The sequence below is a fragment of a genome, unplaced genomic scaffold, assembly GCF_019419815.1.
Source record: "Pyrus x bretschneideri cultivar Hongxiangsu unplaced genomic scaffold, Pyrus_bretschneideri_v1 Contig9, whole genome shotgun sequence".
Taxonomy (NCBI): Eukaryota; Viridiplantae; Streptophyta; class Magnoliopsida; order Rosales; family Rosaceae; genus Pyrus; species Pyrus x bretschneideri.
This window is the reverse complement of record NW_025999831.1, coordinates 4,282,716-4,300,454: the sequence shown is the minus strand read 5'-3', so window position 1 is coordinate 4,300,454 and position 17,739 is coordinate 4,282,716. Positions and strand designations below refer to the sequence as shown.

General features: G+C 43.1%; 1 protein-coding gene across 2 annotated transcripts; it reads left to right on the top strand.

The window, feature by feature from the left end:
* The first annotated feature begins 622 nt into the window (after positions 1-622).
* On the top strand, positions 623-4,371 carry LOC103964864 (delta(12)-fatty-acid desaturase FAD2-like). 2 transcript variants are annotated; one of them, XM_048576663.1, is made up of 2 exons: positions 623-779; positions 3,014-4,371. In XM_048576663.1, exon 2 carries the CDS (start codon positions 3,025-3,027, stop codon positions 4,171-4,173), a length of 1,149 nt encoding a protein of 382 aa, XP_048432620.1. In that variant the 5' UTR covers positions 623-779; positions 3,014-3,024; the 3' UTR covers positions 4,174-4,371. The 2 variants fall into 2 exon arrangements, with proteins under 2 accessions (XP_048432620.1, XP_048432619.1); XM_048576662.1 differs by lacking the exon at positions 623-779 and adding an exon at positions 2,680-2,845.
* The last annotated feature ends 13,368 nt before the right edge of the window (positions 4,372-17,739 follow it).

The window sequence follows — 17,739 nt, the reverse complement described above, 5'->3', positions numbered from 1 at the left end:
TACTATAAACAAAGGCACCGACATAAGTAGAATCACAACAATTCAAAAACATCCTACAACTTCTACATTCCTCCCGCACTCTCTTTTTACCCTCAGATAAAATAGGCCACAACATAAACAGAGTTTACCCGAGACAATGCGGTTATTGAATTCTTCTTTTCAAATGTAGGTTTTAAATGCTGGTAAATGGTACGCGACCGCGTTTTTATTTTCTAAATTATGATCTCGGTCCAAAACGACGTTCAAATCTTCCGCTTTGCTTTCAGGAACTTCAAAGGGGGGTATTATCGTGATTACAAAAGTTCACCATCCCCACAATGATCCCGCCCACACGTGATTCGTCAGAAATTTTATTTTATTTTATTTCTCGATGAACATATTCCCTAGATATTTCTCACCTTGCATAGGTAGGTACGTCCCATCATCACAACCGTTCACAGTGTTTTGGACAACTCGCTTCCTCATCACAATCAACGGCCAAGATTACATTCGCGAAATCAGTTAATTTAACAAGAAAGGATCCAATCATAAGGGCGCACGTAGGAAAGTCGAACTCGAAACCAGTGGTTCCGATTCCGAGATTGGCGGGGCCCACGGATTCAGGGAAGGAGGGAAGCCTTTGAGCTTTAAATGGTGGTGTCCTCAGGGCTCGTGCGCACTTCAAAAGGGCTGGAGATTTCTGATCCTACACAGGCCGTTGAGCCCAGTAGAGAGAGAAAGTTAGAGAGAGAGAGAGAGAGAGAGAGGGAGGTGAAAGAAGGAGGAGCTTCTCGTTTCAGGTACTTTCTCTTTTTATTTTTTTTCCGATACATTTTGCTTCCGGTTTAAATTTCTCAGATTTTTTTTTTACATGCATTTCGCGTTTTGTGATCGAATGTGATTGGAAATCTGCATGTTTGAGCTTCCTTTTCTGCTCCAATGGCGTAATCTGCGTTAGATCTAGCCGTTAATGGGGGAAATTTTTTTACTGTTTTTTTCTCTCGCGATTCTGGTATCGACGGCTTGGATTTTGAGCTTGAATATAATGCAACTAATACTTTTGTTTAAAGAATATTAATTTTCATTGATTTTTTTTTATTTTCTCTAATTTTGAAGTCCAATCTGAGCAGCCGTGCCAAATAGACTGGCTCTTTGTCGTGTTGTTTGGCGGCCACATGATCCTCGCTTTTGTCGTTATCTCAATTTTTTTAATTTTCAATGCATAAATATAAAATATCTGAATTTTTAATTGTTAATTAATTTTCTGATAAAAAAATAATTATTTGTTCCTCCGGATTCGGTTTTTGGTGCTCTGTGGTCGGTGTCTTTCATTCTCTCTTCGATACCGCGCGTTCCACAGCCGATTTCTAAACCCTTCCGTCTTCGTTTCGTCTTGAAACGCGGCGTTTGACATGGTTTGTTGCAACTGAGTGCCGGCATGTATGCCCATTTTCTGATAAGATTTTTTTTGTATTTTTTGGCTTTTGCTTTTGGGTAGTTTTCCATTCGGAAGAAAAGAAAAACCCAACGAGAAATTCGATTTAATGTAACAGTTTTTGAACAAAATTCGGAAAACGATATTATTTTAGCAATTAAAATTGGTTGGCAACAAAAAATATCTGTGCACTTTTGGCAATTGACAAGTTGGTATTGTTCGGCAGAATGGTGAATAATTTGTCAAAATCAAAGCCTATTCGTAAGGCGAAACATGCTTAGAAAGTGGATTTTGTGGTTAATTATTGTTTAATCAACCGTGTCTAAAGGTCGGCCACGACTTTGGGGACCTAAACCATACTTTTGCCGCATTTTTCATGTACTTAATTTTGTACAGATGCAAGTGACCATTTACTACAGTGCCAGAAAAGTTTTAAGTTCTTGTATGATGACATGAGTTCAAACTTGATGCGTGATTAATCTAACAAAATTTATCGTTTGACCAAAAAAAACTTTGTACACAGATTTTTACCTTGAAATTGATTTTTACACTCCCCTTTCTGTTTATTAATTTCTTTTGATTTGTTTAATTTATTTATATGTTTATTAATTTCTTTTGATCTGTTTAATTTAACCGTTAAATATGCACAAGAATGTGTGGAGGGAATAGATGGGTTTATGAATTTTTTTTTTTAAATTTAAAGTAATATTAATTTATATATGTGTGTGTGCATTTCACGTGATGGGCCACTCTGAATTCCTTGTCTACTGTAAAATTGAGTGGGTCTGAGAAGTCTGCCGAGTGTTTTGTGCGTTGCAACTTGCTCGCGGGTTGTGTTTGTTTATGCGCATGTAGGGTCGCTTTCAGCCGCACCACCAGCTTTCGTGCTTATGATTTTGATTAATTAAAAATGTGGGTCCTAATCACCTTCAAACTGATAAAACAATGTAACAATGTAGTCAAATTTTCCCTTTTATTAACAGTGTAGTCAAATTTTCCCTTTTATTAACAGTGCTTTGTAGGGCATCTTTTCGAAATTGATTCCTTGTTGCGATGGTGTTTAAGGAGGAAGAAATATGCGTTTTCGTGTGGTATATACCTGAAAAGGGATGAAGATGTCGTTTTGGTTTATTTTTATGCTCCTCTTAATTTGCTAGTCAAATTGCTAATTACGACTTAATCAAGTAGTTTATGCCCACTTAAACAAGGGATCATTGTATCAACTTGTTGGTATTTCCGTCTCCGTCTTTGCTAATAATGGACAATGTATTTACTAAATTATGGATGGAAAACCCTTTGTCCGTAGGTTTCCACTGGTTAATGGAAGCGGCACTAACTTATGTCAAATTTTGTTTGGGGTTGTAATTGCTCCCATAGCTGTATATGTTGGATTTTTTTGGATGTCCCTCTGGCCTGTCAACGTTTGTTTTGGTCCGTTTACTTTTGCGCTCTAAATTTGAGTGGTTGTCGTGTTGGGCTTCAAATATCTTGATTTGTTGGTCTTATTTTTTCATGTAACTTTTGTGGTGTCATGGTTTTATAAGGAGGAATATGTGAAATTACATTATCCTCAACTGTTTCCCTCTTTGATCTTTGCAGATTTCAGAATAATGGGGGCCGGTGGAAATATGACTGCACCCCGTGCGCGTAAAATTGCTGAAGCTGACACCGTCAAGCGAGTTCCGTACGCTAAGCCTCCGTTCAGCCTCGGCGAGGTCAAGAAAGCCATCCCACCTCATTGTTTTCAGCGCTCTGTCATCCGCTCCTTCTCCTATGTCTTTTACGACCTCGCCATTGTTTCTATCCTTTACTACATTGCTTCCACCTACATCCAGAACCTCTCTCAACCTCTCTCCTTCTTGGCGTGGCCTATTTATTTTTATGTTCAGGGCTGTGTTTGCACCGGTGTTTGGGTCATAGCACACGAGTGCGGTCACCATGCTTTCAGTGATTACCAGTGGCTGGATGACACTGTTGGTCTGATCCTCCACTCTTGCCTTCTTGTCCCATACTTCTCATGGAAGTATAGCCATCGCCGCCACCATTCCAACACAGGTTCCCTTGAGCGGGATGAAGTCTTTGTCCCCAAGCAAAAGTCTGCAATAGGGTGGTGGGCAAAATATCTCAACAACCCACCAGGCAGATTCCTCACTCTCGCCGTCCAACTCACTCTAGGCTGGCCTCTGTATCTGGCATTCAATGTTTCCGGAAGGCCCTACAAGGGATTTGCTTGCCACTATCATCCATATGGCCCGATCTTCTCTGATCGCGAACGATTGCAGATATTTGTGTCTGATATTGGTGTCCTTGCTGTCTTCTATGGGCTTTACCGTCTTGCTGTTGCAAAGGGACTTGCTTGGGTTATATGCTTCTACGGAGGTCCTCTAATGGTAGTGAACGGATATTTGGTGTTGATCACATACTTGCAGCACACTCACCCCGCACTGCCACACTATGATTCCTCCGAATGGGACTGGTTCAGGGGAGCTTTGGCCACCGTTGACAGAGACTACGGAATCCTGAACAAGGTTTTCCACAACATCACGGACACTCACGTTGCTCACCATTTATTCTCAACCATGCCGCACTATCACGCAATGGAGGCGACCAAGGCGATCAAGCCGATCTTGGGCGAGTACTATCAGTTCGACGGGACTCCGGTTCACAAGGCAATGTTTAGGGAGGTGAAGGAGTGTATCTACGTTGAGCCCGACGAGGGTGACGAGAAAGGCGTCTTCTGGTACAATAATAAGCTGTGAAGTGCTGGCGAGTACTATCAGTTCGACGGGACTCCGGTTCACAAGGCAATGTTCAGGGAGGTGAAGGAGTGTAGCTACGTTGAGCCCGACGAGGGTGACGAGAAAGGTGTCTTCTGGTACAATAATAAGCTTTGAAGTGCTTATGTTGAAGGTGTCTACAAGAATAATTTTATATCAATATAAGTGCTTTTTCAATAATTTTTGCTTCTCTAATTATCGTTGAAGTTAAAACACAAGAGGATGCTATCTGTTATGTGCTTTTCTTTTAAGCACAATGCGTGCAAAGTGCTTAATCTAAAAGCCGAATCCAAAACGAACCTGCCTTGCCTAATCTAAAGTAAATTTAGGCCGCCCCAGAAGGATGGCTTTTCTCGTTAGCCGAAAGCGTGCAAAGTGCTTAATCTAAAAGCCTAAGCCTAAGCCAAAACAAAACCTGCTTGCCTAATCCAAAGTACATTAGACTGTCACGGTTGATTTTTATTGGCCATGAAAAAGGAGTCTTTAAGTTTAGAATATTAGTATTTTTTTTTTTGGTCGATTTAAGATATTCATTTTGGTATGAATTCGAAATGGTTGACTGACTTGGCCTGAAAAGGCGGACACATACACTGCTTTAACCAGCAAACTAACTCACATCTGCCTTTTTTGTGATCCCAAATTATCTGCCATCATGAATCCGTGAAGGAGCGGAGGCTAAGGAAACACTGAAACGATAACGCACGGATTCTTCTGAGCCACAAACAATCTTTGCCCGTTAATGTTCATTGTTTCTACTTCATTGAAAGTGGCTAAAGACTTCTTGGTCTACATTCTAGTAAGGTACATGTATGATTTATCATATTTTTTAACAAGTGAGTAAAAGATCTCCTAGTTTTTTAGTGTTCACATAAAACAAACGTACAAGAAGCTTGTAACCCAATTGTTTCGGATTATTCTCTACATCCGAAGTCACGAGTTCAATTCCTTCCTTTCCATGAAGGAGGACAAAAAATGATAAACAAGCTAAGCTTGTGGATAAGTGGACTTTGTATATTTGAGATAAAATCGAAACAAATTTCAGACCCACCCAACAAGTAAAAACAGAAAACGAATTGAATGGGTTAGTTCGGGTAGCCCAATAAGTCTTTGTCCTATTCTAGGCCTGTTACCGTTAAACGTTGTCTGAAACGGCTTTTGCTATTTCAAAAGAAAATAATACTAGGGAGAATAAATTTCTAAGCCAAATTTGCAAACTAAATTATGTGTTACGGTGTCACCAATAAGAAACAAGCATGTTAATCAACACTTAAGTAATAGTCCAATCATTTACAGCTACATCATTTGATTTGCAAATTTAATTTATAAATTTGATCTACCTAGCATTACCCTTTCAAAAATAGGTGTTTATGAACTTTAATGGTGAAGAACTAAAAAAGTATGTTTTTCCTTTCTTTTTTGAAAGGACTAAGAATAGTTTCTAGACATGACTGTTCCATATTTCTTCAAATTGTGGTTACAAATCCAAGAAAGTGAAAGAAGAGAAAACTAATTGCAATTTTGATTCTTATTATTGCATAAGAGCAAGTCCACCGGTCGTTCAATTGATATAGCAATTGGGTTGAATTATCTTTGGCCCCCAAAAAGGTGGTCCACCTATGCAAAAAATGAAGGGTATTGGGCTAAAGGCTTATGCCTTTTCTGCTGCCCCCGCAACTTCTGCCTGGGCTTGCGCCTGTTGGCTACAGAAATTGAGTGAGTGGGCCTAACCACTTGTATAGCCCAGAGCCAAATCGCTCCATTTTCCTCCAAGTAAACCGTCTGATTTTCAACAGTCATTTGATTTGGACTGCTGGATTTTCAATGGTAAAAAAAAAAAACTCATATTTTATGGAGCTGCCACATGACACAATCTGGGGCATCTAATGTAAATAATTTTGAAATTCAACGACCATGATTATTCTACCGTAAAAAATGAAATAAATAAACCATAAACTATACAATTTTTTTTTCTATAAATACCCAACCATCTTCTTCATTTATTCCATGTATATGAAATATATATATATATATATTTTTTTTTTTTTTATCAAGAAAGAAATTTATTAAAACTTGAAACCACGAATACAACCGTTTCCCATACAATCAAATTTAAAGGTCTCCATAACCCAAATCGGTAAACAATACTCCCAGAAATATGGGTTCATAAGGTAAGGCCAAAGTGAGCTAAAGCGTCAGCCACAAAGTTTGCTTCCCTGAAGATGTGGTTCCACCTTATGCAAAAAAATTCAGAGGCCAACCATCTAATATCATCCACAATTAGCTTAAGGTGCCAAGGAGTATCCCAAACGCCTAGCACCGCCTAAATCACAAGCCTGGAGTCCTCTTCCACCATTAAGTTCATAAAACCTTGAAATATATATATATATATATATTTTTTTTTTTGATCAAGAAAGAAATTTATTAAAACTTGAAACCACGAATACAACCGTTTCCCATACAATCAAATTTAAAGGTCTCCATAACCCAAATCGGTAAACAATACTCCCAAAAATATGGGTTCATAAGGTAAGGCCAAAGTGAGTGTGAACACGAAAGTTCCTTGAAACAAGAAACAAGAATACGTGTACAAAATAATATTTTGTTTGATGATTTTGGGGTTACGATCTCTCTCAAATTTGGTCCTCTGATTCTATCTTCGTAGGGTGTAGGTTTGTGGATGAGTTGTTGATCCAAAGGGCCGTCGGGGCTTGATCTAAGGATGAACAGTTGATGAACGGATGAACACTTTCTTCAAGGGCCGTCGGGGCTTGATCTTGAATTGGTGGAAGTTCTTCAAGGGCCGTTGGGGCTTGATCTTGAAGGAGGATTTGATGAAGAACAAAGAGTGCTTTCTTGATCCTTCGGGATTTTCTTGAGAGCTTTAGAACTCTAAGGCTTCAAGGTTTTGGTGTGTGGAGAAATGTATTTGTGAATTGGTTGATGCTTGATACCTTGATGGAGAAGCCTATTTATAGGCTTTGAGAATGAATCACCACCACAAAATATTTTTTTCTTTTCCAAGCACCATTGCCTAATTTTCCCACTTAATGCAATATTGAAATTGAAGTGGTGTAACTTATTGCCTAATTTCCCACTTAATACCATTTAAAACTTGAAGTGGTGTAATTTATGGCCTAATTTCCCACTTAATACCATTTTAAACTTGAAGTGGGGTAACTTATGGCTTAATTTCCCACTTAACACCATTTTAAACTTGAAATGTGTATGCTTTGTCATTGCCCAAATGAGAAAAAACTTGCTTTGATCCGTAATGGATTGAAGTATGCTTGCCTTGTCATTGCCCAACATGAGAAGAAAAACTTGTTTTGATCCTCAATGGATTGAAATGTACTTGCCTTGTCATTGCCCAAAATGAGAAGAAAAACTTGTTTAATCCTTCAAGGGTATTTCTCCCTATTTTGTTGAGTCACACGCCACGTGTATAATTTGTACAACACGTGGCGTATGCCATGTATGCCTTGACACGTCAAAACTTTAATGCATTGGTGAACATTTGTTTTACTGAAATTTCGATGTCTACAAATGCCCCCACTTCAAGGCGCGTCGTAGACATGTGCTTGACACGTGTAGAAGATGCGTTTTGAAGTCCCTTAATGTAGATGTCAACCCAAGGGCCGTCGAGGCTTGATCTTGAATTGGGCTGGAAATTTCTTCAAGGGCCATTGAGGCTTGATCTTGAGTTCGACTGGAAGATTTTCTGGTTTCCTCCAATCGTTGATTTTTCGCAGGCTTACTCTTGAACTGGGTGCAGGATTATTTTGGTCTCCTCCACTCGTTGATTTTCCTTTGTGCTACTCTTGAACTGGGCAGCAGGATTCTTTTGGTCTCCTCCGAAGGTCTGAGCTTACTCCTTTTTTTCTGTTTCTTTGTTCAATCTCTCCAATTCGTATTGAAGAGGGTTAGAGGATAGCTCAGCATATGCAGTTGCAGCTTGTCTCCACATGCTTCAATGTATCATTTTCACTTGCCTTACTTGCTCCCCTTTGCAGAAGTGGTATTTCCTTATGCAGGTTTAGCATCTTCTCTTGTAGTATTTGTTCCTGATGCAGGAGTTGAATGCAAACCTTGCATTTGAATGGACCATCACTTCTTGGTGGCAGCGCAAGTTTGAGTGGAGGTTCCGACATATTGCTTTCTCTGTCCTTGTCTTGGCAGGTGAGAACAAGGGCAAAGGAAAAGATAGGGGAAAAGCATGATATGAGATACCTTTGCTTTCGCCCTTGATGATATGAGATACTTTTGCCTTGGTGTCATTTGTTTGCAAGGGCATTCCCGGAGAGGAAGAAAACTGAGCATTTTGAGATGCTTTGCTGGGAGTGTACTCTCGGAGGTGAGGAAGAGTTGGGCATTTTTTTTTTTTTGTTTGCAGGTCTGCCTTGCCATAAAAGATGAAGGTCGACATATATAGGGATTTCCCAATAGCAAGTGGTGGTACTGTTCTTTTACCCTTGTCGACAAACGTTTTTGATCCCGCAAATCCGGCTTTTTGAAATAGTGACGACTCTTCGATCTTTGAATACGCCTCTTTGATTTCTGAACGACGCCTCTTCGATTTCTGAACGAGCGCCTCTTTTGACAAAGCTGCACGCGTTTTCTGAAAAGCAGAGAAAGCGCCACCGAACTTTGCGCTTGTCGGCTAAAGATGTGTAGCTGCGATGATGACCTCCACGTGATCTTTTGACAAAGTGGCACCCGTGTTCTGAAAAGCTGAGAAAGCGTCGCCAACTTACGCCGGAAAACCCAGCTTTTGAGATTTGCAGAGCGATGTCTCTTCACTTTTTGAATAAGCGGCCCTTCGATTTCTGAACCAACGTCTCTTTGATTTCTGAGCAAGCGCCTCTTCGATTTTATAGAGGTATTGATCACCTCTAACATGCACACTTTGAAGGTTGCTCATTCCTGAAAATCATCTCCGACCTTTTGAGTTTTAACTCCATCCACCCATCTCTTTTAACACCTTTGAAAAAATGGCTAACCCATCGAACCTTAGCTTAGAATTGAGTCTCAGCAGTGATCCGGTTGCGCCGCGTCAAGGTAATGTATGGTGCCCGTCTTTCTTATCTTCTAACGGTCCTCTTACAGGTGAAGACTCAGTGATGCAGAATGCAACAACAGCTACAATAGTAGCTAGGAACCTACTTACACCAAAAGATAGTAGGCTGCTTTCAGGACGGTCCGATGAGTTGGCCGTTCAAGAGTCCCTCGCTCTCAGTGTTCAGTGTGCGAGCTCTGTGTCCAACATGGGTCAACGCCTGCTTGCTCGGTCTCGTCAAGTGGAATCATTGATGGCAGAGGTGAAAGATCTTAAGCAGGAGATTAAACAGCTTAAGTACGAGAATAGAAGTTTGCATGTGCTTGCAAATAACTATTCGTCGGGCATGAAGAGGAAGCTTGATGAGATGCAAGAATCTCAAGGTCGAATGCAAAGCGACCGTCAAAAGCTTGCGTCTTTCTTCCAGAGGCACATTTTTCCTGGGTCATCGAGCGTTCCGCCAAGTATTGAGGCCTCGAATGCTCTATCTCCGATGTCTCTTGCTCCGATGCCTTCTGCTCCGATGCCTTCTGCTCCGATGCCTCCTGCTCCGAGAGTGTTGCCACGTAGTGGGGCTTCACGTACACATCCTTTGTGAAAGCTTCATCTTTTTTTCTTTTTTTTTTTTTTTTTTTTTTTTGTACACACTTGTAATTTCTCGGAGATCAATGTACATGCTTTATTTTATTCAATGTATTGTGCTAAATACAGATAAAACATATACATCACCAAGATGTGTTTTTTTTCCTTTTTTTTTTATTTTTTTATTTTGATGATGTGACTGTACTTGAAGTTTTGAAGTTTCAAGTTGCCTACATACCCTTGGTTGAGGAGGGATCAAGTCATGACGTAGTTCAAATGAGTGATGGTTTTTTTTTTTTTTGATGATTTTGCCGTACACAGTTTATGCTCTTGCGGGCCAGGAGCGTTTGGTGCCGTTTGCTTTAGGGGTAGTAGCGCTTCAAAAATCTGCCGTTGATGGGGCCGATCTTCAACCCGTCTTCTGCCATGATTAAGTAGGCGCCATTGGTGTAGATCTCTTGTATTACGTAGGGTCCATCCCACTTTGATGTGAACTTGCTTTTTGTCTTATGAGTTGTAATGATAGGCCTACGCAATGCCAGCACGAGATCTCCGGCTTGGAAAGACCTTGGGCGGACTTTCTTGTTGAATGCCTTGGATAACCGTGCTTGGTAGCATTCCAAGTGTTGTTGAGCTTCGAGCCTTCTCTCATCCAGCGCTTCCAACTCCTGAAGGCGTAACTTTGCATTTTCTTCATCAGTCAAGCCTTCTTGTATAGCCATCCTTAGTGAGGGAATTTGACTTTCGAGCGGTAGAACAGCTTCTACGCCATATACGAGAGAATAAGGTGTAGCTTGGGTAGGAGTCCTATGTGTAGTCCTATATGCCCAAAGTGCTTCACTTATTCTTTCATGCCAATCTCTCTTTGTTCGGCCGATTACCTTTTTCAGGAGGTTGCACAGCGTCTTGTTGAATGCTTTCGCGAGGCCGTTGGCCGGAGCATGATACATGGAAGACTTGTGCTGCTTGAACTTGTATTTGTCACAAAGCTCGTCCACGAGTCGGTTGGAGAACTGCTTTCCGTTGTCAGTGATAATGTAGCGAGGCACCCCATATCGGTGGATGATATGCTCCTTGATGAAACGAACAACAGTTTCCTTTTTTACTTCCCTTAAAGGGATGGCTTCAGCCCACTTGGAGAAGTAATCTGTTGCAGCTAGGATGTAAGCTTCCCCTGCAGATGACTTTGGCGTAATTGGTCCTACAACGTCCAATCCCCATGCGTCGAACGGCCATGAAGCAACTGTAGGGTGTAATGGTTCAGGCGGTTGATGTATGAAGTTGGCGTGGAATTGGCAGGCTTGGCACCTTTTGGCGTGTTCCAGGCAGTCCTTCACCATGCTCGGCCAGTAGTAACCCATTCTTTTAAGCCGGAAATGTAGCTTTGGTCCAGACTGATGTGCCCCACACACACCTGAATGTGCTTCTTCCATGGCTAGATTAACTTCTTCCTCACCTAGGCATCTCAGGAGCACTCCTTCAAAAGAGCGTCGATAGAGTGTTCCTTTGTAGTAAAGGAAGCGAGGTGCTCGTCGACGTATTTCGGAACGGTGTCTGAGATCATCAGGAAGCTTTCCGTGCTCTAAGTAGTCGATCAGCGGCTGTCTCCACTCTTCAGCATCAACTGGAAGTACTGAGATGACATTTGTATCATCTAGTGACATTTCATTAACGAGCGGAATCACCCATCTTTGGCAAACTGGCACGTCTGCAACTTCATCTTTTCTTAGTGTCATACTCGAGGCTAGATTGGCGAGAGCGTCTGCCATTTGATTTTCCTTTCTTGGCACATGTTCCAGTGTCACAGCTTCGAACTTTTGTAGCAGTTGGGTCGCTAACCGGAAGTATGGGACGAGATCATCTTTCCTCACCTCATATTCAGTTAAGAGTTGATTGATTATGAGCTTGGAATCGCCATATACCTCAAGAGCTGTGATTTCCATGTTGATCGCCATTTGGAGCCCGATGATCAATGCTTGGTACTCAGCAACATTGTTGGAGCATAGCTCATTCAGTTGGAAGGAGTAAGGTAGTATTTGCTTTTGTGGCGACATGAATACTACTCCTGCCCCCGCTCCGTCTGCTCGTGCGGATCCGTCGAAGAACATCGTCCATGTTGGGAAGATGTCGATGTAGAACACCTCCTCGTCAGGCAAGTCGTCTGAGATTTTCCAATCAGCCGGGATTGGATGATCGGCAAGGAAGTCTGCTAGCGCTTGTCCCTTGACGGCTTTAGCTGGGACGTAGATGATCTCATATTGATTAAGAAGCAAAGCCCATTTAGCGAGTCGCCTTGTCAAGACTGGCTTAGTCATAACGTATTTGACAGGGTCGGCTTTAGCAACCAAGTGGATGGTGTAAGCATGCATGTAATGTCTGAGTTTCTGAATGGCAAACACCAAAGCGAGGCACATCTTTTCTATTGGGGAATAGTTCAACTCAGCGCCGGTGAGAGTTCGACTGAGGTAGTAAAGTGCTCCTTCTTTTTGGGATTCATTCTTTTGCGCCAAGAGTGCTCCGATTGAACTTTCCTGAGCAGCAATATACAATATGAGTGGTTTCCCGGGCACAGGTGCCCCCAGGACAGGTGGACTTGACAAATATTTCTTTATGCTTTCAAAAGCATTATGGCATGCTTTGTCCCATACGAATGGAACATCTTTCTTCATAAGGTGACTAAACGGTTGACAACGCCCTGCGAGGTTGGAGATGAAGCGTCTGATGAAGGCTAGCCGTCCTTGTAGACTTTTCAGCTCGTGCAGGTTTCTTGGCTCGGGCATGCTTTGAATGGCCTTGATCTTTGATTGGTCTACTTCAATACCACGGTGCTTGACGATGAAGCCGAGGAATTTTCCAGAGGTGACGCCAAACGCACATTTTAACGGGTTCATCTTGAGGTTGTATTTTCGCAACCTTTCGAACACTATTCGCAGATCCTTCAAGTGGTCTGATCTTTTCTTCGTCTTAACCACCACATCATCTACGTAACATTCTACGTTTTTGTGTAGCATGTCATTGAAGATTTTCTGCATTGCGCGTTGATACGTAGCTCCAGCGTTCTTTAGACCAAAGGGCATCACCTTGTAGCAGTAGATACCTTTTGGAGTACGAAAGGCTGTTAGTTCCTCGTCTTCGAGGGCCATGCGAATTTGATTGTACCCAGAAGAGCCATCCATGAATGATAATGCCTCATGGCCAGTGGTTGCATCCACCATGATTTCAATGATTGGCAAGGGGAAGTCGTCCTTTGGGCAAGCATCGTTGAGGTCCCGGAAGTCTACGCAAACACGTATTTGTCCTGATTTCTTAAGGACAATGACGATGTTGGAGATCCATTTGGGGTATTGCACTTCTCGAATAAAGCCTGCTTCGATTAGCTTGTCGATCTCGACCTCGATTTGTGGGATAAGCTCAGATCGATAGCGTCTTTGAGTTTGCTTTATCGGTCGTGTTCCAGGCCTGACCGCAAGATGATGAACAGCGATGATAGGGTCCAGGCCGGGCATTTCTTTGTAAGTCCAGGCAAAGACGTCTTTGTACTCTAACAACAGCTGATAATACTCCTCTATCTCATCTGTACTTAATAATGCACTTACGAAGATAGGTTTTGGTTCCTTGCCTGTACCTAAGTTGAGTTCCTTGAGATCATCGACCGTGGCTTGCCCCCCATCTTCGAGCTGTGGTGGTGCAGCAGTGACATCTTCCTCGGGGATTTCGTCTTCTTCACCTTCTTGAACCGTGATGTGGAAAACATCTTGGATCTCCTCTTCAGTGCTGTCTTCTCGGGCTTGTTGGCATAAAGATTGTCTGGTGTTCTGGGAGAGGCGTTCCTTGCAATCTTCATAGGAAGGAGCCTTGACCGAGTAATTGAAGAAGTCTTCTGGGAAGAGGTCGCACATTGTGATGGGGATGGACGATCTTTGTGTCGAAATTTCATTATCTCCAGCACTTTCACATTGTTCTGGAGGTTGACAAGAGCTGTTTTGCCCTATTTTCGACTGGTAAACTTGTGGACAAGATGGTTGCTGCTTGTCCAATTTCGTCGAAGCGACCTTCGAACTGCTTTCCTCACAATCTTCATAGCAAGGAGCCTTGATCGAGTAATTGAAGACGTCTTCGAGGAAGAAAAGATCCCGCATGAGCGATCTTTGTGTTGTAATTTCATCATCCTCAACATTTTCATGTAGCTTTGAAGGTTGACGGTAGCTGCTTTGCCCCCTTTCCGATTGGTGCACTTGTGGAGAAGACATATGTTTCTCGTGCAGTTTCTTCGGAGTGACATGAGTCCATCCTTCAATTTCACTTGACTTGGAGCATGCCCCCAACAGTCGAGGTGAAGACTTTGAGTCGAAAGAGCCAGAAGTGACATCTTTCTTAGGGATTTCATCTTCAGTGCCGTTCTCTTGGGTTTGTTGGCATGAAGATTTGCCAGTGTGGATGATGATGCGCCTCCTTACCTTCAGTGGTCCTTTTGTGTCGACCTCTAGGATTGCTTGGCGCTTCATCCTTGAAGGAATCAAGCTTCGAACGTCGCCTTTTTCTGCTAACCCATTGAACCTTTCTTCCTTTGGTGTTGTCTTCCTCTTCCCAAAAGGCTTCTCATTATTTTCAAATCTTTCCGAAGCTGATCGTCGCAGAGGATAGATGGTTGTGTTGCTTTGTTTCTTAGGCTTTAACAACCTTTTAAAAACAGAGCTTTGGGATGTTGGCGGGCTAAGCCTCTTGAAGACAGAGGTTCGGCCTTGATTACCAATGCGATTAAGCACTGAAATTCTGGAGCTTGAATGGCTCATCCTATCGAAGACCGACGTCCGAGGGGCGGGTTTAGGCTCTTTTTGGTCTTGTTCAATGCTCACGCTGATGTGTTGAGCGCTAGCTTTCTTCACTTTGCTTGAAATCTTCACGGGTGCATTTGGTGTGAAGCCAAGTCCGGCTTTGTTGTTGTCAACTCCGTAACCATGCTCCTTCAACTTCTTTTGAGTTTTGGTGAGGTTACGTTCTTTGTCATTGACAGTGTTTGAAACTTTCTTTCCAGCCGCCTCAGAAGAAGCGAAGTCGTACCCGGCATTTGACATGAGTTTGTAGGCGTTTGGGTCGAATCCTTCCTCGGTCCTCTTGGTTGGAAGAAAGCTTGATTCCACCTTCTTTGGTAGAGCTTTTATGAAGCCTTGTGGTAGTCTTGCGGCCTTAGCACCCCCTAACTGTGTCAGAGGCAAAACTGCATTCGTCTTGAGCAACTTCACATTATCCGTGTGCCACTGTGTGTCGACTTTTCTTGTTCCAGTTTCGAATGGAGATTGACCATTCTTTCTTCTTGACATCGGGATATACCGGAATATGGGTGCGTTTGGTCCTTCTGACGGCATCCTACTCCCTTTGGTTGTTGCAGGTTTAGCAAACTCGTCATCATCTTTGCTTGAAGATGGCACGGCCTGCTCTTTTTGCTTTTTAGGCATGGCTTGCCACTCCTGCTTTTTAGGTGCTGCTTTGCCCGTGGATTTAATCTCTTCCGGAAGAGCTTCGGGTACCATGTCTTCGTCCATGTAGAACTTGGCGTCTGCAAAGTGTGATTCGGCTTCGGTGAATGGCTTAGTGTCACCTTGGATCACCTTCACTCCTTCTCGGTAAAATTTTAGGCATTGGTGAAGGGTGGACGGCACTACCCCATTTGCGTGGATCCAAGGTCTTCCTAAGAGCAAGCTGTAGGAAGTTCTTGCATCAATCACGTGGAATATCGTGCTTGATTTGAGCTCACCAATGGTCATCTCTACTCGGATCGTGCCCATCGCTCTTTGTCCTCCTTGGTTAAAACCCTGGATCAGCAGACGGCTCAGGGATAGCTCATTCACCTTGATGCCGATTATGGTCATTGTTGATTTCGGCATGATGTTTATGGCCGACCCACCATCCACAAGCATGCGGTTGACTTTGTATTCCCTTACGTACCCTGAGACGAAGAGAGGACGGTTGTGAGGCTTTGATCCCAGCAGTAGGTCTTCGTCAGTGAAGTTAATTGTGTCATGGGTGGCACAACATGTGGCACATTCATGTGGCTGAAGCTTCGAGCCTTCGTCGTTACTTTCTCGCACTTCGTGGTCGCCGGGACCTGCCAGGACTGCTGCTAGTGCTCTTCGTATCTTTTTTGGCAATGGTAGCGCTTCCTCGATGCTAAAGTGTGTTGGTAGACCTTCTTCGGGTGTGAGGGTCTTTTCTACCTCAGTGGCGATAGCTTTGCCTTTTGAGGGCTTTTCTATTTCTACTTCAACCATGTGACAGGCCACAGTAGTGCACTGTTGGAAAAAGTCATTCGGGAAGTATTCACGCAAGGAAACGGGAATGCGTGGCTCCTGCTCCATAGGTTCCCCAGCATATGTTGTCTTATCATGCTTTATGCTTCTTTTAGGCTTCGCATTGTTGCGGCCGTGGTGATTTCTTCTTTGTTCCACCTTTGGCTGTATGACTCGTGGTCTTGGTTTCCTTGTCTTTTTGTAGGTTACCAATATCCATCCTTCTTCATCATCAGCATGTGCATCTTGGTCGCTTCTCTCCAGTGATGGTTGTGTAGGAGGTGCCGTGCAACTTGAGCATTCACGGGAACGGTCAGGTGTCGTTTGGAGAGGCACAGGATTAAACGATCCAAACGCAATTGTAGTGGTATGCGTTGCGGCCGTGTCTTCAAGGTCGAGCTCAATTTGCCCTTGTTGTGCTAGCTTCATGATGAGTTCTTTAAGAACGAAGCACTTGCCAACAGGATGGCTCACGATACGATGGTACTTGCAGTACCTAGGATCGTTTGTGCGATTCATTTCTTCAGGACGCTTGCATTCGGGTAGCTCAATCACCTTTTTTTCCAGCAAGTCATCTAACATGGCAGCCATGTCAGAGTCAGGAAAAGGGTACGTTTTCTGTTCCAACTCTCTCAAAGTGCTCTTGTATCTGTCTTGGGTGCGAGAAGGCTCACTTGTCTTTATCTCCTTCCCTTTCTTCTTGGAGGAGATCTTGATGGGCGCTGAGGAGGTCTTGACGGGGGTAGTGTTGACGGTGAAAGCTTCCTTAGCGAGTTTCTTCCCAGTCTTGTCTATATTTGGGGCGAATACTTTATCCTTATTGAAGTTAGTAATCGGCTCCTTTTTCCCGTGATTAGCGATACTCAGCTCCATGTCGTGGGAGCGAGTTGCTAGCTCTTCGAATGTTCTTGGTTTTATGCCTTGGAGGATGTAATGTAACCCCCAGTGCATGCCTTGAACGCACATCTCAATGGCAGAGGTTTCAGAAAGCCGATCTTTGCAATCCAGACTTAAGGAGCGCCATCTATTTATGTAGTCGACGACAGGTTCATCTCTCCACTGTTTCGTACTGGTCAGCTCTAGCATGCTTACAGTACGACGAGTGCTGTAGAAACGGTTGAGAAATTCCCTTTCTAGCTGGTCCCAACTGTTGATAGACTCAGGTTCGAGGTCAGTGTACCAGTCAAAAGCGTTACTTTTCAGCGAACGCACGAACTGTTTGACGAGGTAGTCTCCCTCTGTCCCAGCATTGTTGCAAGTTTCAATGAAATGGGCGACATGTTGCTTCGGGTTGCCTTTTCCATCAAACTGCATGAACTTTGGGGGCTGATAACCCCTTGGCATTTTCAAAGCATCAATCTTCTTGGAGTAAGGCTTTGAGTACAGTACGGAGTCATGTGAGCTTCCTTCGTACTGTGTCTTGATAGTGTTTGCGATCAACTCCTGTAGCTGCTGGATAGAGAGAGATCCCATGAATACCGTTGCTTGGTCTAGCTTCGGCTTCTCTTCAACTTTCTCCGCTGGTGGCTCCTCTTCTTCGTCGTCTTCTTTCTTTAATAGGCCAACATCTGGGTCGACTTTCACGTCGGGCAGCGCATCTAGTTGGCTGACAAGTGCGGCAATCTG

Bases quoted from the DNA above. Each gene is read 5' to 3' on its own strand.
- LOC103964864 (XM_048576662.1), top strand. From the start codon at position 2,695: ATGGATGGAAAACCCTTTGTCCGTAGGTTTCCACTGGTTAATGGAAGC. The intron at 2,846-3,013 runs GTCCGTTTACTT...TGATCTTTGCAG, and splicing joins GCCTGTCAACGTTTGTTTTG to ATTTCAGAATAATGGGGGCC.